Source organism: Caretta caretta, chromosome 6 (genome assembly GCF_965140235.1).
Source record: "Caretta caretta isolate rCarCar2 chromosome 6, rCarCar1.hap1, whole genome shotgun sequence".
Classification (NCBI taxonomy): Eukaryota; Metazoa; Chordata; order Testudines; family Cheloniidae; genus Caretta; species Caretta caretta.
The window spans coordinates 50,447,564-50,472,377 of record NC_134211.1 but is presented as its reverse complement, the minus strand read 5'-3'; the positions used below and the strand labels follow the sequence as shown (position 1 = coordinate 50,472,377).

The 24,814-nt window shown below is 42.1% G+C and overlaps 1 protein-coding gene across 3 annotated transcripts in view; it reads left to right on the top strand.

Moving 5' to 3' along the window:
* Window positions 1-24,814, top strand: part of SLC1A2 (solute carrier family 1 member 2) — a 110,447-nt gene that overhangs the window by 76,163 nt on the left and 9,470 nt on the right. For all 3 annotated transcript variants that reach the window (XM_048852494.2, XM_048852493.2, XM_048852495.2), the window contains 5 exons: window positions 1,124-1,292; window positions 4,220-4,346; window positions 10,520-10,753; window positions 15,169-15,363; window positions 19,493-19,627. In XM_048852494.2, the coding sequence (XP_048708451.1) occupies window positions 1,124-1,292; window positions 4,220-4,346; window positions 10,520-10,753; window positions 15,169-15,363; window positions 19,493-19,627 (860 nt within the window). The remainder of the gene's footprint in view (window positions 1-1,123; window positions 1,293-4,219; window positions 4,347-10,519; window positions 10,754-15,168; window positions 15,364-19,492; window positions 19,628-24,814) is intronic.

The following is a 24,814-nucleotide window of genomic DNA, read 5'->3' as shown; positions in this document are numbered from 1 at the left end:
TCTTTGTTGTGTTGCATTGTTGAGGCAGAATTGCTGCTATCACCTGTTCCAAACGTCTGTACGGAATACAGTGCCTGAAGCACTTTTTGATCCTTCTGGATGAAAGGGCCTATATGTAAGATGTTATGTATTGTGACAAAGCTCTGTCCTTGCCTTCATGGGTCCCACATTTCCTGGCGGATTTCGCTAGCCTCAGAGGCTCACTGTGACCCTCCACGTAACCCTTCTTTCTCTAGAGACAAGGGTCACAGTCTACTGAGCCATTTTCATCATAAGCCAGTGAGGGAGGTGAGGAGAAGTTATCCTTCCTTGCACAGTCTCTTGTCTCCCAGTCTCAGTGATTAATCAGGGGGCAAAGGTGGGGGAGGGAGCCCGGGCCCACCCTCTACTCCGGGCTCCAGCCCAGGGACCCTAATAGTATCAGCTATGGTAGCTGACCTTTTAGAAACATGACATGTACAATTCCCTGGGCTACTTCCCTCACAGCAGCCCTCACTTCCTCAAGCTCCACTTCACCCTTACCTCAGGGCCTCCTTCCTTGTGCCTGATATGGTGTGTATTACTCAGCCTCTCCAACAGCACAACTTCCTCCCACAGCTCCTGACATGCACACCTACCTGACTGACTGGGAGGCTTTGAACTAGTTTCAGCCAGCCCCTGATTGGCTTCAGGTGTCCCAATCAACCTAGCCTTCTCTCTGCCTTCTGGAAAGTTCTTAATTGGCCCCAGGTGTCTTAATTGACCTGGAGCAGCTTCCATTTCACTTATCCTGGTACCAGGGATTTGTTTAGCCTGGAGCTAATAGATCTATCTCCGACTACTTTTCTATAGCCATCTGGCCTTGCCCCGTCACAGTATTAACAATTAAGACGAAGGTGTTTGCCATCCTCATTATGCTGCTGTTTTGGAATAGGATCCCAGGACTTAATTAAACTTGGAAGCATTATAAACTAACTTATTTTTGGAAGAGGGGTTAGAGGTGGTGGGTTGCATAGTCTGATCCTCTAAAAACAGCACTGCCTGGGGTTATTTGGAAAGGGGAGTATTATTTTATTCTCTGATCCCCCATATGTATTAAATCCAGTTGTGATTCCATTCTCATCCCATTTTGTAACTTCTTCAGATCCAAACTGTCACTAAGAAAGTGTTGGTGCCTCCACAAACTGAAGAACCAGCTAACGTCACTGACTCTGTCTTTGCTCTGATGAACGAGACGATGACTGAAGCACCACCAGAAGCCCAGTTGGTCATTAAAAAGGGGCTTGAGTTTAAAGATGGAATGAATGTCTTAGGTAAAGAAACTTGTTTCCTATTTGTTTGACTGTATTTTCCACTGAATGCATCCGATTAAGTGAGCTGTAGCTCACGAAAGCTTATGCTCAAATAAATTGGTTAGTCTCTAAGGTGCCACTAGTACTCCTTTTCTTTTTGTTTCCTATTGAAACTTCTATTGATAACATACCAGCTCTTGCTTTTCAGTGACACTCAGTGAGTAGCCGGGTTCGTCTGATCCATTCTGGAGCCCAAATTTGGCCTACGCAGTGCATCCCCAAAAGTGGCTACCACTTGCTGACTGTTTGTTGGCCTAAGTGATACAAATCTGATGGTCTCAGTCCTGTTCCTAGTGCCCATGTGCCCACATCACAGATTCAACCACCACAAGTATCACTAATTCTCAACCATATAGAAAGGCTGAGAAATGATCAAGACATTGTTACTATTAATGTGTTAGGCTCTGTGAATACCCAAAATATCCTATGCACGGGGAAAGCTTGAACAGCTGGTCCCCCGGCTTTAACAGTTTCATGAATTTCAAAGAATTTACAAAGAATTCTTTGAAATTACAAAGAATTTCAGTCTGCTGGGCACCCTTTCTTGGGCACTTTGTTCTAAGTTGTAACTTTAGGGACAGCCCTAAACAAGGAGTCTGGGGGGTTGTAAACTGCACAAGTTGAGGAGAATCCCTTGGACATTGACATGCATCTGAGTCATAATTTCCTCCCAGAGTCACAATTCCCTCCCTGCTTCCTCTTTGTTCACGGGAGAGTAACCTTTAAAAGCACTAAATTACAAACCTCCCCCATGCCATCTCAGCTGTACTGGCCAGCAAATAGAGATGGAGTTAAGTTTCTGCTCATTCCCCACCCATCTCTGCCCGCTTACCTCATCTGTGGGAGAGAAAGAGGGGGCAGACATGCTGCACCTACGTACTCCTATGCACCGAGACACGTGGTCCTATTAGCCACGCCAGGGCTTAAGGAAGGTTCCTGCTCCTGCTTACTCCCCTGTGTATAGTCCAGATAACAACCCAGCCATAAATGTGTGCTGTTTGAACACATATCCACACTTAATATATATGTGTACATATCATTCCAAGCCAGAATGCTACCGGGCTCACTAGACAATAGGGATAATATGAGAGAGACATTAGATTTGGTACTAGGTTTTGGAGGAAATTGTATCCTACTGACAATGCATCCGATGAAGTGAGGTGTAGCTCACGAAAGCTTATGCTCTAATAAATTTGTTAGTCTCTAAGGTGCCACAAGTCCTCCTGTTCTTTTTATTAACAACAAGAGGGACCGAAAGACCAATACATTGCTGAAGCAGAAGAAAATAAATCTACTACCATTTTATATAGTAATGGTCCAATAACACTAGCTTACATGATACCATTACTACAGTAGTTTGGCCCATGATGACATAATATGTCGGGGGGGTTATAAGAAAAATGAAAATGTAGGGGGATTGGCCTCATAGTTGCATGAGTTAAAGTTGCTGGGCAAATTCGAGCAAACACAAACAAATTTGAGTGCTATGAGTAATGTGACTGCCAGTTTGGCATTAAGTGGACCAAAAAAACCCTACTAACATTTTCTGACCACAGTTGGGATTCCAGGAAATTACTTGGTCAGTGACTATTTAAGAGTTTATCAGCAACACATCCCTCCATGCTCTACAGCACACACAGACATGCATCCTTTATTTCTACTCGTGATACTCAAGTACAACACCCGCATAGTAATGAGTAAGTTTTTTTAGATAGCCAAGTTGGTCATTTCTGACATCTGCAACCACTTTCTTCCTCTGTTTTTGTATCCTAATGGGACTTACTTAGCTTTTTGACAAGGGAAATTCCCAACTGAGCTCACACACTAGGTAAATGCTAAACTCTCATCATGTCTCACAGCTCAATCTCTTGAGGGTTGCTGAGCTTCAGAACTTTTTCTTGATCCCTGCAAATTCCCAGGTAGCAAAGCCTTGCATCAGAGCACACTAATCCTAAACAGCATATATAGATCATCAAATAGTCCCTAGCGTACTCATTCACTCAGTTGATTCTCTGTTTGGTTTTCTAATATCCAAGAGTTTCCTCCATTTTTTTAAAACAGTTACAATTTCCTTTGTTATATTACAATAGGGTCTGCTCCTGCTCCCACTGGATTTAAAGGGAAAACTCCCGATCATTTCATCTGGAGCAGCATTAGTCCCTTAATATGTATATCTATATTTTAAGACAGGGAAAGATAAAACCCCAATTATTCCTTTTGGTTGAACTAGTGACAAAAATTGTGTGTGTTGAGATATGGGGAAGGGATGCTCCCTTTGAACCTCACTGTATTCTGAGGTTGGCCCCTGTACAAGGTAGAACCGCATCAGGGCTGCTCTAAACTTAGGTAAAGCTGGACATGGCCCCTAGAAGGTATTATGGCAGCCAGAGCTAATCGGAGTCTGGCCACACCCCTTTGCCAGGCCTGTGAGGCCTCTGCAGTCTGTATGGCATACTGAAGCCTATGTTATGAGTGTTCCTTTGGTGGACCGGTCAACCAAAGGAACAGACAAGAGCAGTGTAAAGGGGCCATGCAATGGAGACTCAGTACCCCTACTTTCAAACTGAATCAAATCAAATACTGTAAATTAATTAACTATTATTTTATTTGATTAATCTAGGTGCTATATTATGACATAAGAAAAAACAATCTCTATGCCCTGGAATGTATAGGCTAGTAGAAAATGAAGAATACTTCCTGGTTTTCATTGTGGAAGTTTAGCACAAGATCACATTAACAAGAGATAAAGCATTTCAGCTATGAAATACAGTGCAGTTGGTTGAAGGTTGAATTAACAGGGTGACTTTATTCTGACATAGCTGCAGAGACTCAGACCAAAAAACATACGTCCTAACTGGTGGTTCTCTGTGGTGTGATTCCTCCGACAGGCCTGATAGGGTTCTTCATTGCTTTTGGCGTTGCTATGGGGAAGATGGGAGAGCAGGCCAAAATGATGGTGGATTTCTTCAGCATCCTGAATGAGATTGTAATGAAACTAGTGACTATGATCATGTGGTAAGTCAATATCGTAACTTCTAAGATACAAAAAACACACAAGACAAATCCTGCCACAGACTGGACACATTATATTTTATTGGCAATCCATACAACTCAAGATTTCGGCTCACTGGGTTGGCTCTTTAAACCATGACAAAGACGGCACCACTAGAATAACATTGTTTCCTTTTGGGTGTGGGGTGGGGTGATAATTAAGGTACATTTTGAAACATTTCTGAAGATGACAGGCACGCTGTCATTTTCTGCATACAGGGCTCCAAGACATGCAGGCACCAGCTTAAGACCTTTAGCTCTAGTGTAAAAATATCACATTTATTCTAGTGGTTCACTACAGTAAAAAACAAACATCCCTTCAAAACATAACATTAAGCTTCTCCTGTGAGTCTAGCATAATAATAAACCGTAGGCTCAGAGGTATAATTACAGAGGAGCCAAGAGGCATGCTCTATTTCCAGTGTTCTACAGCAAAATTGGCTTGCCCAAAATATGCATTCCACCAAAATGAGATTCCAATGGTTTGCGTCAATATACGAAAGTCTCCTCCCATAGCCTCTGAGTCCACATGCAAAGTTCGCATTCTATAAAATCAGCAGAATAAGAGGCACTGAACTGAGTTGTCTCGCTAGGAAAGTGTGCCTGCCCATTCAAAACAACTTCCCTTCCACGTCCCAGCAACAGAGTGACTCCAGCCAGTTGGGATGGAGGCCTTGTTTACATTTCTTGAGCAGGATTTTTTTCCCTTTTGTATCACTTATTTGAGAATTGCCCCAGAGCTATTTACTGTTTATATACAGGTGCCAAGCATGCCTGTGTCATCTACAGATAGCCTTTCAGAACAGAACATGCTCCACAGCATTTGGCATAAAACCTATTGCTTTTGGTACGTTGTGGGTCCTGCACTAATGAACCAGAGCGAGAGAGGAAGCAAAAAGCCCCTTCACTCACCCACTCAGCACAGGACAATGTCATACCTTGGCTAGCAGTGGTGGGGAATGCTAGGAGCGAACACTCTAGGGTTTCTGGCAGCTTTAATTCACATACCACTTTGGGTTAGCATTTGTTTGTGTCAGGATTAGTCCCATGTCCCTTATGTACTGACTGCCAGCCGCTGTGAAGTGCAAGAATAGAACTGGCCACACCATTGCAACATATGCAACAAGACTCCCTGCTCCCCATGACCCCCTGGTGCCCCTGGAAGTTTGACTTCCTTTTAGTCACAGCACTAAAATATGCCTCCCTATGTGGTTTAAATGAATTAAGCCCATTGGGGTGCTATTCATTAGGGCCTGGAATGTAACTGATTTGAGGTTTCAGGTGGAAGGCACTATATAAGAATGATGCTTATCTGTGTGAGACGGTGGATAATGACAGGCTCATTTTCCTACAGTCTATCTATTTTTCAGTCTGGTGCCTCACCACAAATCGACAGTGTAGCTTTAGCGAGGAAAGACATTTTGATTGCAGCATTTATTATAATCTGGTGCTCTCTAATGTATAGACCAGCAATGAATATAATTCTTCAAATTCTCCAAGAAACCGGGTTTACCAATATTCCATTTAAGCAGTACTGGCCAGCACACCCAGGGCAAAACTTATGTTGGTCTAATCAGTAATGTAAAGCTTCTGTTGGTTTCAGGGTTGTAATAACTAGAGCCTTACCAGTAGAACAACATTAGTTTTTCATTGATGAAGTGCACGTTCCTCTGTCCTAGAGGAGGGAGACTGAGCGATACCAGCAGTACCTCTTATTCATCTTGGCCCAGAATTTTTAAAGTTATTGTTGCAGGAGACGAGAATCAGCTTTTTGTGTTCATAAAGATAAAAACTTTCCTCCTTTATACAGAGGTGCCGTCATGCCAGCTATTTAAAATTTCTTTGTGAAGAAAGCTCCAGGCCCTCGAGCAATTCCAGTGATTTGAGACTCTTATGAGCCATAAGAACATAAAATAAAGTTGGGCATCTGGTTGTCTGGGTACCAATACTAAATCCTGACACAGCAATATTTGAGAAATTGGTTACTGTCCATTCAGTAGGCTTTCTGAAAAACAACATCCATAAAAACAACTGGATCTACATCAACTACTGGTGTATCAAGGGGCAATGCAATCCATGGAACAGAGAAGCTAGCCATTCCTGTTTCCTGCCCAGCATAGCTTACCAGAGGGTGACAGCCAGCAGTAAGGGTAACCCATAACATGAATGCACAGTACTGGGTAGTAACTAATTACAAGACATTTATATATAAAGGCCTCATTTGTAGTGTCCCTACTCCAAATTTCTGTTTTTACTTCTCATATATATAATAATGTGGAACACACTATAAAAATGCCTATCTCAGTTTTTCAAAACACTCAGCCTACTACTAATGATGATACTGGTGATAACTGCAATGCCCTAACAGGAGTGTGTTTCTATCTGTGTCACCAAAGTAAAAGGGCCAGAGTTCAACACCAGACTGGAAAACACGGTTATGCTTGGCTATAAGGTGGTGTCATATGTACACATACATACTATACAAATATACACTACAAATATGTACGCCATATCCATATTATTCATATATATTAATTATTTGGGAGTGCCTCTAAGGCTCAATCATCATACTACATTCCTCAGTCATGGTCCCAGGCCTAACATTCCTAGGCCTACCATAAGGGACTAAAAATAATTGGATAATAAAATCTCTATATCAGTCGTACGAGGGAATGTGCAGACTAAAAATGACAGGTGGGGCATGAGTGTATGGATGGTAAAATAAGGTAACCACATAATAGCCCACTGGGTTATCTTTAGTCCATGCATTATGCTTTTCCGGGACAATAGGTAAACATCCTCTTCATAAAAAGAAAAAAAGTGGGAGAATGTAGTTAGAGGAGGCCCTGAAACATAAGTTGTGTATCAGAGACCAGAATGAGGCCTGAGGCCCCAAACTAAAGTTATGGTCAAGACTTTGCTAACATAAAGGAAAGGTAAGCTCTGAGCCAGAGTCAGGCCCTGCTCACAGAAATTGGCAAGAAGGCAGCTGCTAATTGCACATATACACATATCTGGGGAAGCACACAAAGGGAACACACACATACAGCCAACTGTTATCAACATTGATCAGAGCAGAGCACCATACCGGTGACCTCTGACAATTGAACAAAATGTTTTTGAATAACATGTGCCTCAGTTAGGATGCAGTGTTTTTTGTGGCATGCTGTTTTAACCATTTAACAGCCATGGTTATAGTTTGCAATATTTTACATTTTAAGGCTACAGTCTCTGCCCTAGCCTTACAAATTATATTACATGTTTCTTCCCCATTATATTTTTGAAACTCTGTGGGGATTTGCAGGGAGAGGTTAAGGGGGTTCCCTAGCTCGCGGTTTTCTGTCATCTTAGATCACGAGTCCTATAGCGAACAGCTCGCTTACTCACCAGATCAGTGGTCGGAGTCACCAGTGTTGTCAGACATCACCATTGTGGTGCTCTGCTCTGTTCAATGTTGATAACAGTCGGCTGAATGCGTGTGTTCCCTCTGTGTGCTACCCCAGCTCTGTGCAGATAGCTGACACAGCAGATCTCAAGAGAACCCCCAATGACCACAGACTCCAATAAGGTACAAAGGCGCCCAGCCAGGTTTATTGCCAAATGAAACACAGTCTCTAACTCCCTGGATCAGATGTCTACGGTTCTGCTAGTACATATGTGCTTCCTGACAATGGACGCAGCTCAGTCAGTGGCAGGACACTCCAGACATCCACTCAGGGATGCATTCTTTTACACAGGTACAAACAAGTTACGCATCACTCCTGACGTATTGAGGTACAACCCCTCTATGTGTTAGGGTGCTGCCTCTCTCCTGGTACATGATGGTTCGAACAAACAACTCTATCCATTATATTATCCTTTTGACCCTGTCCTTAGGATGGGTCAGCCTGTTCCTCATTGTCTCTGTGGAATGTGTTCATACCAGAATGTTCTGGTGCCATCCTGGCACACGTTCATTCTTTTAGGACTTTATACCTTATAGATTTGTATATGTGCAATTAGCAGCCACCTTCTTGCCAACTTCTGTGAGCAGGGCCTGCCTCTGGCTCAGAGCTTAACTTTGCTTTATGTTAGCAAAGTCTTGACCATTACATTAGTTGGGGCGTCAGGCCTCATTCCGGGCCTCTGATACAAGGCTTATGTTTCAGGGCCACATCTTACTACAGTGGTGATGCTGTATATCCCTCTACAGGGATTATCCTTGGTGAATCTTATAGAAAAAACAGACTACACAGCAACTGGTGAAATGGTTTGAAATATTACGCCTAAATTTTTAAGTGACTAGTAAAGTAGGGTGTCATTTTTTGGGTGTGACACCTGAGAAAACTGAAAGAGCATGATTTTCAGAAAGCCCTTTGCACCTACCCTCTGAAACTCAAATCCCTTCAAATCGTCTCAAGTTAGGCACCCATAATCACTAGCCACTTTTGAAAACTTAGACCCCTCCCTATTTTATTCAGGAGGGACATTTTATTGTTTGCTCTTCCTCTAGAAGTGCAGTTTCCTCACAGCAGGAATGTTATAAAAAGAAGCTGAGCAAGATGAATACCACAAACCAGCATTTGCAAACATTCTTTACAATGAAAAATGTCTCCTTGCTTCAAACATGATGAGGATTTTCTTAAATCCCCTTTATTGAATCTTCACAAACGGTGACTGTTTACATGAATGTTTTGGAAAGGCTTTTCAATGTGGACTAAATTCATCCCTGTGCAGTGGAGCCCAGCCGAAACCTATGCAACATTTATGTCCCACTTAAACCTTCCTGACAAGGGTAAAAATGTATGGAAGTGACTTATAAACTTTATACTGATCCCCCTGAGGTGGAGTAAATGTTACCTTGTCTGAACTCACATTCACATGACATGAAGGCATTCCTCATCCACATTATTTGTCATTTATTAGAAGTATAATAAATGAACAACACACTCAATGCACACTCAATCTGTGGAACCCTTTGCCAGAGGATGTTGTAAAGACCCAAACTATAATAGGGTTAAATAAAGAACTAGATAAATTAATGGAAGATAAACCTATCTATGGCTATTAGCTAGGATGGGCAGGGATGGTGTTCTTGTCCATTTCCAGCTTCTGGCAAACAGAGGCTGGGAATGGATGACAGGGGATGGGATCACTTGGTGATTACCCGTTCTGTTCATTCCCTCTGAAGCACCTGGCATTGGCCACTGGCGGAAGACAGGATACTGGGCTAGATGGACCTTTGGTCTGACCCAGTATGGCCAGTCTTATGTTCTTATAAATTATGTAGTACCAAAATGTGTTATTCTCATTTAAAATCAAGGAGCAGAAGAAATACCATGTAACTTAGGTGACCAATCACACACCACAGGTATAGAATCATAGAACATCAGGGTTGGAAGGGACCTCAGGAGGTCATCTAGTCCAACCCCCTGCTCAAAGCAGGACCAATCCCCAATTTTTGCCCCAGATCCCAAATGGCCCCCTTAAGGATTGAACTCACAACCCTGGGTTTAGCAGGCCAATGCTCAAACCACTGAGCTATCCCTCCCCCCATCAAAAGCATATAGTTAATGAACAATCCATAGATTGAAAACTGCTTGTCGAAACCATTCAATGAGCATAAAATAGATTGGCTCACAGCAAAAATGGCTAGATACGTCAGATCATTTATCTTCAACAAATATTTCAAACCTGAACTTGATGAAAAATGCTACATAATAGTTAAGTATTTTAACCAAAATACAGTATTCTTCAGTAAAGATCCAAAACACTTGCATGTATAGTACAGTTACTACCTGCTTATGGGATATTACTATAGGGCCAAAGCCTTACTCTGCAAACATACATTGAATTCAATGGTGGTGAGTAAAAAAAAAATTGAGTAGAAATTGAGTAAAAACCTTAGGATTTGGCCCCTAAAGTATTGTAGTATGGCAGGTTCCTCTGTATAGGCTTTACTCATACTATATTAAGAGAGGCATGAAGGACAGCCACTGAACCACCATCATTCAGTAGTTCTGTGTCCTCTTCACATCTCAAAGTGTTCAGTCTAGAAGCCTGGATCTCTCTCCATAGTCCCACATGTTTTTGTGCACAGGTTTTATGGCTGCATGCTGCAAGGATCAGTTCCATCTGTTCTGTTTTTTTTTTTCTAGGTACTCTCCTTTCGGCATTGCCTGCCTTATTTGCGGGAAAATCATTGCAATTAAGGACTTAGAAGTGGTTGCCAGGCAACTTGGAATGTACATGGTAACAGTGATCGTGGGCCTTCTCATCCACGGTGGGATCTTCTTGCCTTCACTGTACTTCGTGATAACAAGGAAAAGCCCCTTCACATTCCTTGCTGGCATTTTCCAGGCATGGATCACAGCTCTAGGCACAGCTTCCAGGTACTCCATGTGAACTGCCACCTTATTTATATTTTAGCAGCTCATTAGCTGCCATTTAGACATTATGCAGCTGCTGTTCTGACCTTTACCAGAAAGTTATTTTGTCATTAATACCAATCAGTAAACAGCTTTTGATCACCTTATTTCTATTTGAAAAAAAAAATCTTTACCTCACATTCTCTAGACTTAAAGAGAGGCAGTATGGATAGTTGCATAGAGGCTGGATAGTGGCCCCAGGCTGAATGTCAGGGGACTGGACTTCTGTTCCCTGAGTAGCCCCTGACTCACTGTGCAAACAAGGTAACATCTGTGCTTTAGTTTCCTGCCCTGTAAAATAGGGATAATGTTACTTACCCACCTTGGTTAAGCACTTTAAGATCTGTGGATGAAATGCTATGAGTGTTATTAGTTATTAAATGGAAATGTACAGAGCCATAATTGTCACAGGGCTACATATTTGTCACAGTTCTGGGGTTAACTGCACTTCTGCCCTCCTTTGTGGTGTACTCAAGTATGCCCCTTTACATTGCAGGCCTCCAGAAGCACCTGTCTGTGGGTGGATACCCACATCCCTCTCTCTCCAGACCAGGGATTTAGCCTTGCTGTTCCCCTGCAATTCACGTAGACTATCCCAACAGCTCTGATCTCAGTTTAGCACCTGCAGTTCCGCTGTCTCTCAGGGGCTATGACAGTGTTTACCAATCACTAGCCAGCTTTCACAAAGTAAAGTACATTTATTTTAGGGCAAAAGCATTAGAGAAATATATCCTGAAACAAACAATTTGCATGCAAGCTAAGCTTACCAGGTGTTACCCATCTTCCACACGAAGACCCTGGCAGGTTCCACTGCTTCCCACTCTTCCAGCAGGGCTTTTGCCTCTTGGTTACAGTTTCATGAAAGTTTGAGGATCAAAGTGAGGCTCCCCCAGCCAGTTCAGGCTGACCCTTTGTTCCAAAAGCCCTTACTTTGTCTGCCACACCTTTTGAACTGGGTCTGAACCAGTATGTGCAATTTGCCCCAGAGGTGGTACTTCTCTGGAGCTGTTTATCTGTCCCAGGATCTCCAGTGGTTACCCCGGCTGATTTTAGTTCCCTGGGCTGGCACAGTAACCCTTCTCCTTGGAGCTAGCATACAATCCCCATCTCGTGAAGGTAAATATAGACACACATTTATGAGTAATCCCTTTGCTCATAGCTTATGGCACATCTCAATATACAAATATTTTGAATTTTCCATGTTTTCAAGGTCTCACATTTGTCACAATATTCACATTGCTGCTTCTAAATGAAGTTGCAATGCTAGGTTACAAGTAGGGAACACAAGAGGTAGATGAAGGTCCTGCACTCTCACCAGCAGTTCCACCCATGCCTGCTTCCTCCAGATTGGAATTTAGGAATACCCTGAGTGATGATATTGAATAGCACAAGCCGTTTAGTTAGTCTGAGACCTAGAGAACCAGAGTTTGTCTGTGCATTTTGACCTAAATAAAGTTCTATTTATATTTTTAAGAACTCAGCTCCCAGCTCTTCTCTACCAAAAAGGACACAACAGGTATCCCATGAGCTCTCTGCAAATTAGGACTGGGAACTAAATTTTGCCCAATCAGAAGGAAGGAGATACTCAAAATCTCATTGAAAATTCTATTTTTCTGTGTCTTTTGGCCATGTTTGGCAGGCTAAAGGGCTTTGGATAAGGATCTGAATTGTTTAGTCCTTCATCGAGCACAGATCTGTGAATCAGTAAATGGAAAGGGAGTAGGACACTGGATGACTCAGGAACCGGTAATAAGATATGGTGCTTTTTGCTAGGGATCATTGGTTTTCAATGGAAAATTGGGTTTGACTAAAATAAAGTCTTGTCCCTATTTCCCCAGAGCCAGACTACATCTCCCATGATGCACCATAGCCGGTGACTTCTACGATGCACTGCAATGGCTCAACAAGACAGGAGATTGTGGTGGATCATGGGAGATATCTGGCCTGGGAGCCATGTGGCACTGAGGCAGCATTTCTGAATCAAAATGTTCAGTTTTCAACCAAAAGTTTTTGGCTGAAAATTGTTGTGTTATGTCCAAAATGTTTTGTTTTATCACCAAAACAATCACAATTTTCCACAGGAAAAAAAATCTGTGTTACAGCCAGATCTCACCCATTGGTTCACATATAACCTGGGTCAGCAGTGATTGAAAGTCTTTAACATCTGACAGCTATTCAGAGCCTGTGTGAAATGATTCAGTAGTTCTCAGTCCAAATTCTTATAGACAAGTGTCCACATCACATCACAGTATTGCAGCTGGCACTCTTGTTTGGGGTCCTCACTGAGAAGCCAAAACTCTTGGACAATCAAACACTTCCTCATACCATGATTAAGATTGTTAGGACAAGATGGGGAATCTTGTACTGCTTCTACCTACCCTGCACTTTCTTCCAGAGATGATAAAAATCACTTCCAGCCCCGGGACAGTCAATCTGGCACCATTCATGAGCACGGAATTCACCTATGCTAAAGAGAGTAAAATTAAGGGGAAAAAGGCTTGCTTGTCCTTCAAATGACAAAGCAACACCTCAGTGTAAATGGCAAAACCAGGAGGAGTCAATTACAGCAGCCCTAAGTAGGCCACTACCATATACACACTTTCATCTCTGCTCCAAGTTGTGAAAAGTGACTCATGGAGGAGAAAATGAAGCTTATTTAACTGAACTTCAATGGTGTGTCAGAGAACTGTTTTTCCCTTTCTAAGGAGTAAGATATGGAAATCCCTTTGTCATGAATCAGCATAGCAGAGCATAGCAGAGTGAAAAAACAGGGAGTACTCCTTTATACATTCAGCCATCTCCGTACATGCAAACAGTCTTATACATGGACTACTAAAGCAGCTCATGGGGGAACATGCCTTACATTTCCCATCTTGAAGTGAGATTATTCTGATTTTTTATATATACTCTAGTTGTGTCACATCACAGAATGAATATTTGATTGGCTGTGGTAAAAAACATTGCATGTTATAACTAAACCACATGGGTGCCGGAACAGAGTTGGCTGAACCTATTTACCAGGTTCATGGATCTCTTTTTAAAAACCCTCAGCAAGTGAGAAGAGCAGGGTGGCATTATAAGCACAGGACCGTGAGCCAGGAATACAAGAACCAAATTGACCTCTGACTCTTACTCCATCTGTGATATTGAAGAAGTCACTTAATCTTTTGGTTTCTCATTTTATCCTTCTGTAAAATGGAGATATCTATATTTTCGTACTTCAGAGAGTCACTGTGGGGACTAAGTACTGAATGTTAAAAACTGAAGTTGCAAGGCAGTATATGCAATATGCAGTAAGGATTTATTGTAGTATATTTTAGTGAATTCAGCCCTTTGTTCTGCTCACTATAAGCAATAGTAAACATTCTTGTCAGACCAAAACTAGTATTGGTACAGTAATCAGGATGACCTTTGAGAAATTTCCATTAGCTCATCTGGGGGTATGCAAATGAGTTGGTACAGACATGTTTCACCTATCTTTATGTTGAGCAACTGCTCTACAGGAATTTCCCCAGAACAGTGTTCATTTTTCAGAGTTGACTCTGGTCAGGATGTAACCAAGTTCATTTAGTGAAGGGTTGGACCAGAGTCAAACACTGAAAATGAAAATTACATCAATATATGTAATTGAATTGGATTCATTAATTTAGAGGCAGATCCTTCAGCTGAGCTAAGCACACTTAGGCAGCAGAGGAAGGAATCTCAACTCACTAGACAGAAAGAGTGGTTATGGAACTACTCTGCTGAGGGTACTCAGGCCTAATGGGTGAAATAGCCTGCTCTGCCCCCTACAGAGGGGTGGCAGGGTAGATCCACACAAGCACCTGTTCCTCAATGCCAACCTTGCTGTCCCCCAAGCTCTGTGAACGAGGAGTACACAGGCCACTGGTTCCTCTGCAAAGAACACCTCCTCAACTGAAGAGATGCAGAATTTGACTCTTCAATATTGGTTTTAATTCCCATTGCAAAAAACCATTTGGCTCTGTGCTTTGAAAAAAAATCCAAGAAATAATTCATACATTGGGTAGAAAGTCCAGCTAGCCCCTGTGTGACCCAGAATCCGACCTCCAGTTAATACTGAAGTATGTCTTGATTGAAAAAAGGTTTATGGCCACAGGAGGATTGAAAAAAACAAAATTTGGCAAAGGAAGGGAAATATGTAATGTTGCCAGCTTTCTAGGTACTAAAAATCTCGTATTAAGCACTGTGCTTGTCTTTCCTATAGAATTCAGTAACTTCTATTTGGCTGCACGTTCTTTAATGCATGTATTGGACTTGAGAAAGGAAATGGAACAAGACCAGAACTATTGCAATTTTGCTATGACCATCATGCAAGAATATTGTGTACCACGTAACCCTGTCTTTGCTCATTTTTTCAGTGCTGGTACATTACCTGTCACTTTCCGTTGTCTTGAAGAAAACTTGGGCATTGATAAGCGTGTAACAAGATTTGTCCTGCCTGTTGGAGCAACAATTAACATGGATGGGACAGCCCTGTATGAAGCAGTTGCTGCCATCTTCATAGCACAGATGAATGGAATTATGTTGGATGGTGGGCAGATAGTCACTGTGAGGTGGGTTCTATATGTTTCTGCAAACTGGGTCTTTGATTTAGAAGGCTGTATAGTATGAAGATGCAGTGATGGCTTCTGAATGCCTATGGATTCTTATACAGTGAAATGTATGGACTTTGACTTCTCACAGTGGTATTGAATGGATAAGACTGTTAAATAGCTATGGCCTCAATTCATGGATTCTAAGACCAGAATGGACCATTGTGATCCTCTAATCTGACTTCCTGTATTAACACAGGCCATAAGACTTCCCAAAGAGATTCTCCACTGCCTTGCACTGTGTGTATCATTTGTGACTTCTGGGTCAGTAACATTTTAAACTCATTTTACACAGGAGTAAATGACAACATGAGGAGCAAGGCAATGGTCTTGTCTGTCCAACATAATAATAAACTTAATTAAATGTAGCGGGATGCTCCAAGGTAGGTACAGGACATTAATTATTTAGAAAGTCCATCTGAGCACTAATAGAAAAAGACTTTCCCACAAAAAGTATCCATATGCATATGGTTAGCTTGTGTTATTTCCTCTCATTTTGCCAATTAATAATAAAAATAATGGCCTTGGTGCAAGGCATTTTCAGACTGTGAGTGGGCAATGGTGACAAAGAGATGGCTGCTGTGTAATGTATTCTGGCATAGTCCAGACGAGCAGAGGGATTTCTTGGGATCTGCCAGTAGACATGAGAGCAGCCCTTATGCACTTTTAAACTTGTCCTAGGGCCAGTTTGGCTCTGGGCAGCCCCTTTGATTAGGGGGAAGAGGGCCATATATGCCTCCCCAGCCGACATTTACAATGAGTGTTGCTGTGGCACAAATACTGATGTAGCCCTTGAGTTCCTAGAGGCAAGGCTAGGAGTCACAGGGTACTTTACTCATCACTTGACAGCTCCTCCTCCAGGCTGTTCTGGGGATTAGTTCTGCTCAGCTAACACCCTTTTCCAGCAGCTGCACTCCCTCACTCTCTGTCTGCAGCCCTTCTGTTGCTCCAGGAGCTGCTGCTTCCCCTTTGTGATTCAGCCCCCTGGACAGGACACTAAGTGGTTTTCCCTTCTGGGGTATGATACTTTCTAGGTACCTCTAGACAAATAGCATTCAACAATTCTCACATCCACTGCCCTATCCCTGTAACAGTCTGCTAATTCACTATCCCTGGCAATACCACTCTGGCAGGATTAGTTGGTAAGGGAACCCAGGCCTATCCTCTACTCTGGGTTCCAGCCCAGGGCTCTTTACCAAGCAGTCAAGGTCTGCAGCTTCCCTAACGTTACTGCTCTTGCCCTAGGACTACTTCCTACTCTGCTTCCACCCATACTAGTCAAGTCCCTCTCTCCTAGGGTCTACTAGGTCTCAGGGATTCCTCACCCTCTTTCTCTCAAGAAGAGAGACCACCACTCTTCACCCCACAGCCTCCTTTTTGTTGCCAGTCTCTTGGCTTTATGTAAGCCCCATCTGTTCCCTCACAGGTGAGCTAGATTCCAATTAGTGGCTGCCTCCTAGCCTAAATCTCTCTCCTGTCTGCCACTTAATTGGTTAATTGGGTCTGCCTGGCCTAATTCAGTCCTCCCCATCCGGACTACATCAATGCTCACTAAGGGACATTTAGTGTGCTCCAGCAGGGTCCACCCAGGGGAGTTGGAGAGGAAAACACTTGTGTGCTCTTCAGTTCATATCCCCATAGTCCAGACTCTGGCACAGCAATCCAGCAAAATCTCACGTGCAGGTGTAGAACCACTTGGTCATGTTCAAGAGGCACTAGAGAGGTACAAGTCTGGTAGAAGCTGGAACATGTCTGGGTGAGGGGAAGTGGCACTGAAGACAGCTTACCTGCCGGCTGGAGAATAGGTACCCCAACCAGGCAAGTCAAAGAAAAGGAAACTTCAGATAAGTCTAAGGGGGGATGTAAGTAACTACCAACATGGTTTATATTTATCTATTTCTATATTAATAACTTTTGCTAACTGTTCCAAGTGGCAGGGTATCAGATCAGTCCTGTCACAAGAAATGAGTTTGACACCCCTGAGCTACCATTACAGCAAAATAGACTGGAGATTGTAGATCTTAAATTCTACCTCAGTGTGCTTTCGTTAACCCCGAGTACAGTAGATATATCCCTATTATGTCAAATCAGTACATATAGAATTACGTTGAAATATCTGGAAGCTCAAAGGAATACACACATTTAAATTAGGTTAGTATAATTTTGGCATGTTTTACTGTAACCCAATTTAAAGTCATATTTGATCCTGTGACTAAAAAAAGAGAATGGTAAAGTTATGACTGTTGCTGCTGAATTCATTTACAATGGAAAATATGACAGATGCACTAAGCTTGACATTTTGAATCATAATAATTCAAACCACACATGAATGCTGCCAAGTTTGCCTTTTCCTTGTGTCTCTAATCCACCCACCTTCGTCTTAGCTAACCCCTTTTCAGGATAAAGAAGTGCCCGCACTGGAATTTCTAGTGTTGCATTTCTTGCCCAACTATATTAGTAACATATTTTCCAGTTCTTTGTCTCCTGCAGGTTACTTACAATAGTAACATATGGTTTTAAAGGGGTTAGGCTGCTTCTCTCAAAGGCAGATGCTGCAAAGTTGGACCTTGAATAATACAATTTAGTTTTTAGAAATAAGAACATTCTTTTTAGTGGTGAGTTGCTAATAAAATATTTGCTGCCAGAGGAAGTTCTGGAACTTGTTGACCACAAGTCTTGGTGAACCTGAATTATTCCTCCTGCTCCTACTCTAAAGAATTGACTCACTGAGCCTGATTCAGATCTTGCACCATTTGTACACTAGTGCAGTTGACCCCCTGAACTTCCCAGAATGATTCTTGATGTATGTTGGTCTGAGATCTGAATGAGTTTGGCAGAGAGCAACTCTTTCCCCAGTGCAATATGATGGGATGACATTTGTGTTGTGACACTCATACTATGTCCTGATATGACAAAGCAAATGGCTAGAAGGTTGTTCTCTTATATCTGCCAAACCCAACTAGCAATGCTGGGGTTAGGTTCAAATGACCCAAATGCAGGCTCAGGCAGGCTTAGCAATTCTTCTTTTTGCACCTCATATCTGTCCTTTTGGGCATTTCTGCTTTAACCCAACAACCAGACCTGGCAAAGCAACCTACCCCTTGGAGATGATAATCCTGGAAATGGTAGGGGCTCAAATGCTGTGTCCTCACATTAGCACCATGGCTGTAGCCAAGTATTTACCCCATGGAGGCACTTATTCCCCCACCCCTTTATTGGAAGCACTTTAAAATCTTCCTTGGTGAACTCACAGCATCTCAAATTTAGTAGTAAATTGTGTGATCTATTTCAGAAAGACAGAGACTTCTTTTATATTTTTTATTGTTCCTTGGCTGCCTCACTGCCTAATTTATTTTCCATTCTACAAAGGAATGTCCAGTGTCTCTGTAGCCTGATTTTTCAAACTTCCAGCATTTGTAGCATAGACATTCACTGTACTTGACTTTCACATTCTACTAATTGGAGCAAAAGCAGACATGGCTTTGGATTTGCAAAACCTAGTTGGCTGAATGTTGGTTTTGCAAACCAGAACAAGAGAGCTTTGTATCTGGGCTTGGTTTATCACAAGCTCCCAGAGTTTGGAGCACGTGACTGTAGGAGACATAGTCTTTCACCATTTCCTTATTGATAACAACCAATTGCCCCACGCCGTTATCTCACAATACAAACTGCAAGTTCCATAAATTAACATTAATGAACTGCACTGGAAATTCAGCCTGCAGCCCCTATACTGCAGAAATTCCAGTTGGAATGGGGATGTGGATCTGGGCAAAAGCCCTGGATTCAAACATCCCTGAAATGTAGGGAAGAAGGTTGAAAATCAAAACCAGGCTAAAAGTAGGAATGTTGCAAATTGACTTTATCTTTATAGTAGTCTGAACAAAACCCCCAGATCTGAACTTTCTTAAATTGGAGTTGGTGGAGGAACAGAATCCTCCAAACTGTGGCTTGATCTCATCTCTACTAGTTATGCAGCCCTGTATTTTCTGGGAAATGTCAGTGAAAACCAACCTTTTGTTTTGATCAAGTGAGTACACGTTGAAAGTCACACCCTCTTTGTTGTTACCCAATAATGTGTTTATTCTTACAGTCTGACAGCCACCTTAGCAAGTGTTGGAGCTGCCAGTATACCCAGTGCAGGACTGGTCACCATGCTTCTCATCCTCACCGCGGTGGGTCTCCCCACTCAGGACATCAGTCTGCTTGTTGCTGTTGACTGGCTCTTGTAAGTAATAGTGACTCCATGATTCCGAAGAAGTCATCATGTACTTACTTCATGTAACAAATAATGATTTACTCTTCTCTGCTACCTTTCAATCCTGGATCTCAAAGCACTCTACAATATACCTATTGTACAGATGGAGCAAGTGGGGCACAGATAGGTGAAGTGGTTTGATACGGGCCACTTAAGTCAGCATTAGAACAAGAAATAGAACATAAAGGGCAGATCTAAACTGTGGCTGATGTAACTTGCCATAGTTACATTGAAGTCAGTTGACTTCAATGGAGCTATGACAACATATACCAGCTGACATTCTGTCCCTAAGAGGCTTGACTCACAGACTCCTGCCAAAGCCACTACATTCCCTAGAGATACATAACCTTCCAAGCTGTTGTTCCAAACTACAAACACAGTTCAATAACAGTTATTCATCTCTGCTTTTATGTTTCCCTATTATAATTCTTGTCTAAATTGAGGGATGGGTACTGAGTCTGTGGATTACACTGCAATGATGTCTGTCTAGAACAGAAGGATTTTATATGGCATTGGGCATTTGTATTAATAATATAATCTCCAGTTACATTAGCTAGAATGAAAGTGCTTCAGGCAACTGCTTGAGATTAGGAAGAAATCCTCCCACCCTACCCCCATGATAATAGTTGTCTGTTATGCTATAGGAGTCTTACATCTTTCTCTGAAGCATCAGGTACTTATGGAGCTACAGATGAGATGGACCACTGATCGATCCAGCCTAGCAAGTTCTACATTCCTAATAGAATCAGGTTTCTTCATAAAATTCTTCTCAACAAAGACACTGTAGGATGAATGTCCTAAAGGAGCCCACAAACTGAATGAAATGAGAAAGCAGACTGGAAAATGGAAAGATATTCCTGGTCAGTTTTTACCAGGAAATTCTCTAAAATATGACCTTACCTACCTATCAACCTCAGGGTCTTGGGGTTAGAGTCCTTTCAGTGCCATTGCAGATAGTCAGCCAAGAGACATCAACCTGTTCCACCCTTCTCCCAGAGCTTTCTGTCCCTCACCTCTGGGATTTAGAAGCCCCATTAATAATTATAACAATAATAATACACCCAGAGTTAGATCCTTAGGTGCATTTTAGTTTGGAGGTGTAGATATCTTTGTGCCACCTTGCCACAGAGTTCCCAGGGACCAATTCAGCCCATCAACACAACTTAGAGCAGTCCCAGGGCTCCTCTAAGTTGCACTGATTGGTGACAGACCCCTAGAAACCTTTACATCAGCCTGAATTACTGGAGCACAGTTCTCTCCGGTCACTGCCTTTCCTGCTTGAGCACTCCACTATACAGCCTAAGCTATAAGGTTGCAGGCAGTAATGCTGGGAAGAAGTGTAACTCTAGCTATGCAGCTTTATACCACTTACTGATGCAGGCCAGGGGAATCCCCAGTAGCCCAACTGACGCATCTTCAGTGCGTTGTGCCATTGGAGTTATGCAGAAGGGGCTTAGCAGAGCTGAGTATTTGTCTTTGAAACTTTAGTGACATAATATGCTATTTATCCCTTGTTGCCATTGGCCCTTGTTGCCGTATTGGGAAGCATTCAAGGTCTCAATCCACACCGTAATATAGCTCCTTTAGCCATCCTTCTCTGATATATCTGCTAGATCTGAGATGAGGGATTTTCTTCAATTACAGCCAGCGTATCACCCTGTCTGTGACACACCAGTGTCTAAGAACAGTTCACAGCTCCAGTCCCAGTTATAGGGGAAAATGAGGCAGGAATTTACAGCTGGGGCAAGCAAAGGGAAAATATGATTTTAAAAAATATATTGTAATTGTGTGAAATCATAGCTCAGAATGGGGAACCAGGGTGGGGCTCAGCAAGCAGCTGGCGAAGGGAAAAGAGGATATTATGTGGTTTTAAATATATTGGTGAAGTCATGGCTCAAAACAGGAAAGTGGCGTAGGAATTTGCAGCTAGGAGCGGAAGGACAAGCAGAGGTCCATGTTCAGGTTTTAAATATATGTTTTCATTGGAACTCAAAATAGGCCAAGTAGATAGGGTTCTGCTTCTGGTAGGAGGATGCGTAAATACAGCATGTGGTTTGTTTGGGTTCTTAGGGAAATGTCATTTTAAGCCGTACCTACACTAGCGAACCTCAGAGCCGTAATTCATGAGTAGTGCTGCTCCCCTGGTGGGAGCTACAGTGTGGGCAGGGCTCAGACGATTTTACCTCTGTGTCATCTAGCCCTGCTCGGAGGAGGGTTAAACGACAAGGGAGTAGCAATGCCTGTGCCATGAAGCTGTGTTGGTGGTGAATCCCAGTTATAAAGCTTGCTAGTATAGACAAGGCCAGAGTCAGAGAAGGAACCTCTGAAAGGAATGTTACAGGATTGTTTCCAAGTGAAAGACAAGCCTGGAATCTTCTCCCAGACTGGGAGGGCTTTGGGGTTCTTTGGCCTGACAAGCAACAGTGGAATCCATAGTGATAATATCAGAGGCTTATTTCAGAGTAGCAGCCGTGTTAGTCTGTATCCGCAAAAAGAAAAGGAGTACTAGTGGCACCTTAGAGACTAACCAATTTATTTGAGCATAAGCTTTCGTGAGCTACAGCTCACTTCATCGGATGCATTCAGTGGAAAATACAGTGAGGAGATTTATATACACACAGAACATGAAAAAATGGGTGTTATTATACACATTGTAAGGAGAGTGATCACTTAAGATGAGCTATTACCAGCAGGAGAGCGGGGGGGGGGGGGAGGGAGGAGGGGGAAATAAACATGGGGAATTAGTTTTACTTTGTGTAATGACACGGGGAATTAGTTTTACTTTGCGTAATGACACATCCACTCCCAGTCTCTATTCAAGCCTAAGTTAATTGTATCCAGTTTGCAAATTAATTCCAATTCAGCAGGCTTAGTGTCAAGGCTTAAGAGAGAAAAAAAGGAGGCAAGTTCTGTATATCTTGTCATGCTGATAAAGCTAATGAAACATTCAGGGCCTGATTCTGACCTTGCTTATGCTAGTTTTACACCAGTGTAAATCCATTAACTTCTGTTTGAGATCAGAATCAGGCTCTCTATTAACTGACTGAGTGATAGATATAAATACAGGAGATGGATACAGGTACAAACAATCATGATGAGCCTGATATCTGGAACTTGTCTTGGAACTGGATGCAAATCAATACAGTAGAAATCTTTTAAGAATAGCAATTATTCTGGCATTTCAGGTCAAATTAGAAAAAATCTTGCAAAAATGGCTCATCTTGTGAGCTTTTTATTGTTCAAGATGAAAGGAAAGATCACAAAATAACCTGATTTGACAGGATTAGGCTGAAATCTCACAGAAAACAGCTTTCACAATTTCAGAACACTCACATCCAAACCTGAGTTTTGACTGGATCTCAGCCTTAACTCTCCATCCCCTCAAATTGAGGCTTAAGGGGGTTCTGGATCTAGATCAGATCATATCCTCATTGGTCCCTCTCTTTTTACAGAGAGATTGGGTAGAAAGACAGACACACAGAACTTTTTCAGGCAAATTTACCAAGCTTTCACAACTCTCTCAGTTTAAAACTAAACAAAACACAGTGGTGACATTTAATAGGAAAGCATTATATGCCAACATCTGGAATGAATCCAGCATCATTAGCTGTAGCCAAGAGCTGGCTACTTTCCAGCTGTGAGACTGACCAGCTTAGCAAATGCCATACCATGGGCCCAGGTACAGAAGTACTTTGCACTGGGAAAACTGCTCAGATCCAACATCTAAAGCAGACACCTACATTCAGAAACACAACTGGTAAAGTCTGCATGACATCTGAATCTTTTCTGTGGCTTGTGTAACATGGGTCTAAATTCAAAATGCTTAGGCCCACATTCCTTGGAAAAGTTGAGATTTGAATGTTATTGCTTAGGTCTGTCTCTAGAATGTAAACTCAAGTAGAATGAAATATGAAAAACAGACGTAGCTATTCCCCTAAGTGCCAACAAGATGAAGGCAAGTTAAACATGTCACTTTTTGAGTCATTGGGAGCCTTGAAGAATTTATTTAATCTCCTTTTTAGGATCATTTCTAGGATCTAGAGTATCTAGTCAAGAAAGCTCCTTGGAAGGGACAACGTCTTTTTACATACTAGTATTAATAATAATACCCAAAACCACTTGGTGGACCCGCTTCTCCTCTCACTCATATAGTGGTATAACTTTATTGCCTCCAGTGCTGCTAACTTTGATTTATACTGGAGTGAGTGGAATACAGAGTCAGACCCTATGAGCCTGATCCAACTCTCATAAAAGTCAATGGGAGCTGGATCTGATTCTACAAGAGAAATAACATAAGTATGAGAAATCCTTTCTTCTTCAGATCTCTGGGTTTCATCATTGCTGACTCAGCCATCAACCATATGTTGATTCTTCTGATCTTGACATTACTAAGTATTTTGGGTAGTTGGAAGAGAGAGAGACTCCTTCAGCACTCCTTGTGTTCCCAAAATATTTGCTGTATCTCAGCAGAAGCCAGGTTGACTCCCTTTCTCAGTCTTCATTTCAGAATTCATGTTTCAGGCTACCTTGAAGTCGATATGCTGCACAAATAATTTACTAGGCCAAATTTTCCTCTTTTACACTGATGCAACCCTATTGACTTCAGTGGGGTCGTACCACTGTAATCAACATAATTTGGTCTATTGTTTTTAAGAAAAGAATGAATGGAACCTTCTCTCTTTACCCATCCTTCCTCTCTGGATGTAATCATCCTGACTGAAGTCAATGGGAGTCAGTGGGGCCAGGATTTCACACTCCGTGTTTCCGTTAAGTCAATAAAGCCCAGTCTAAAGTGAATAGTTCTGAAACATTGTGCCGTTTGCTTAGTTGAATGTCTTTTCTTGTCTACTAACAGACACAGATAGATTGAGGCATCTCCTCACCTTTTAAATATAAAACATACTGGAACTATATTTGTGGATTCTGGTCTCCACCTCCTGTCTTGGCATTCTGAGCACCCTGGAGCGGCATTAATGAATTCATTCAAGATGTAACACTATTCACTCAAAATTATTCAGGCGTTCTAATGTTTCCATGGAGATCTTATTGCTGAGTACAGTATATTTGATGGGTTTTATTAAAAAATGAACCCTCTGCAAATAATATTTTCCAAGTCTGCCACTTCCACTAGAATTAGGATCATACGTGCATGACATA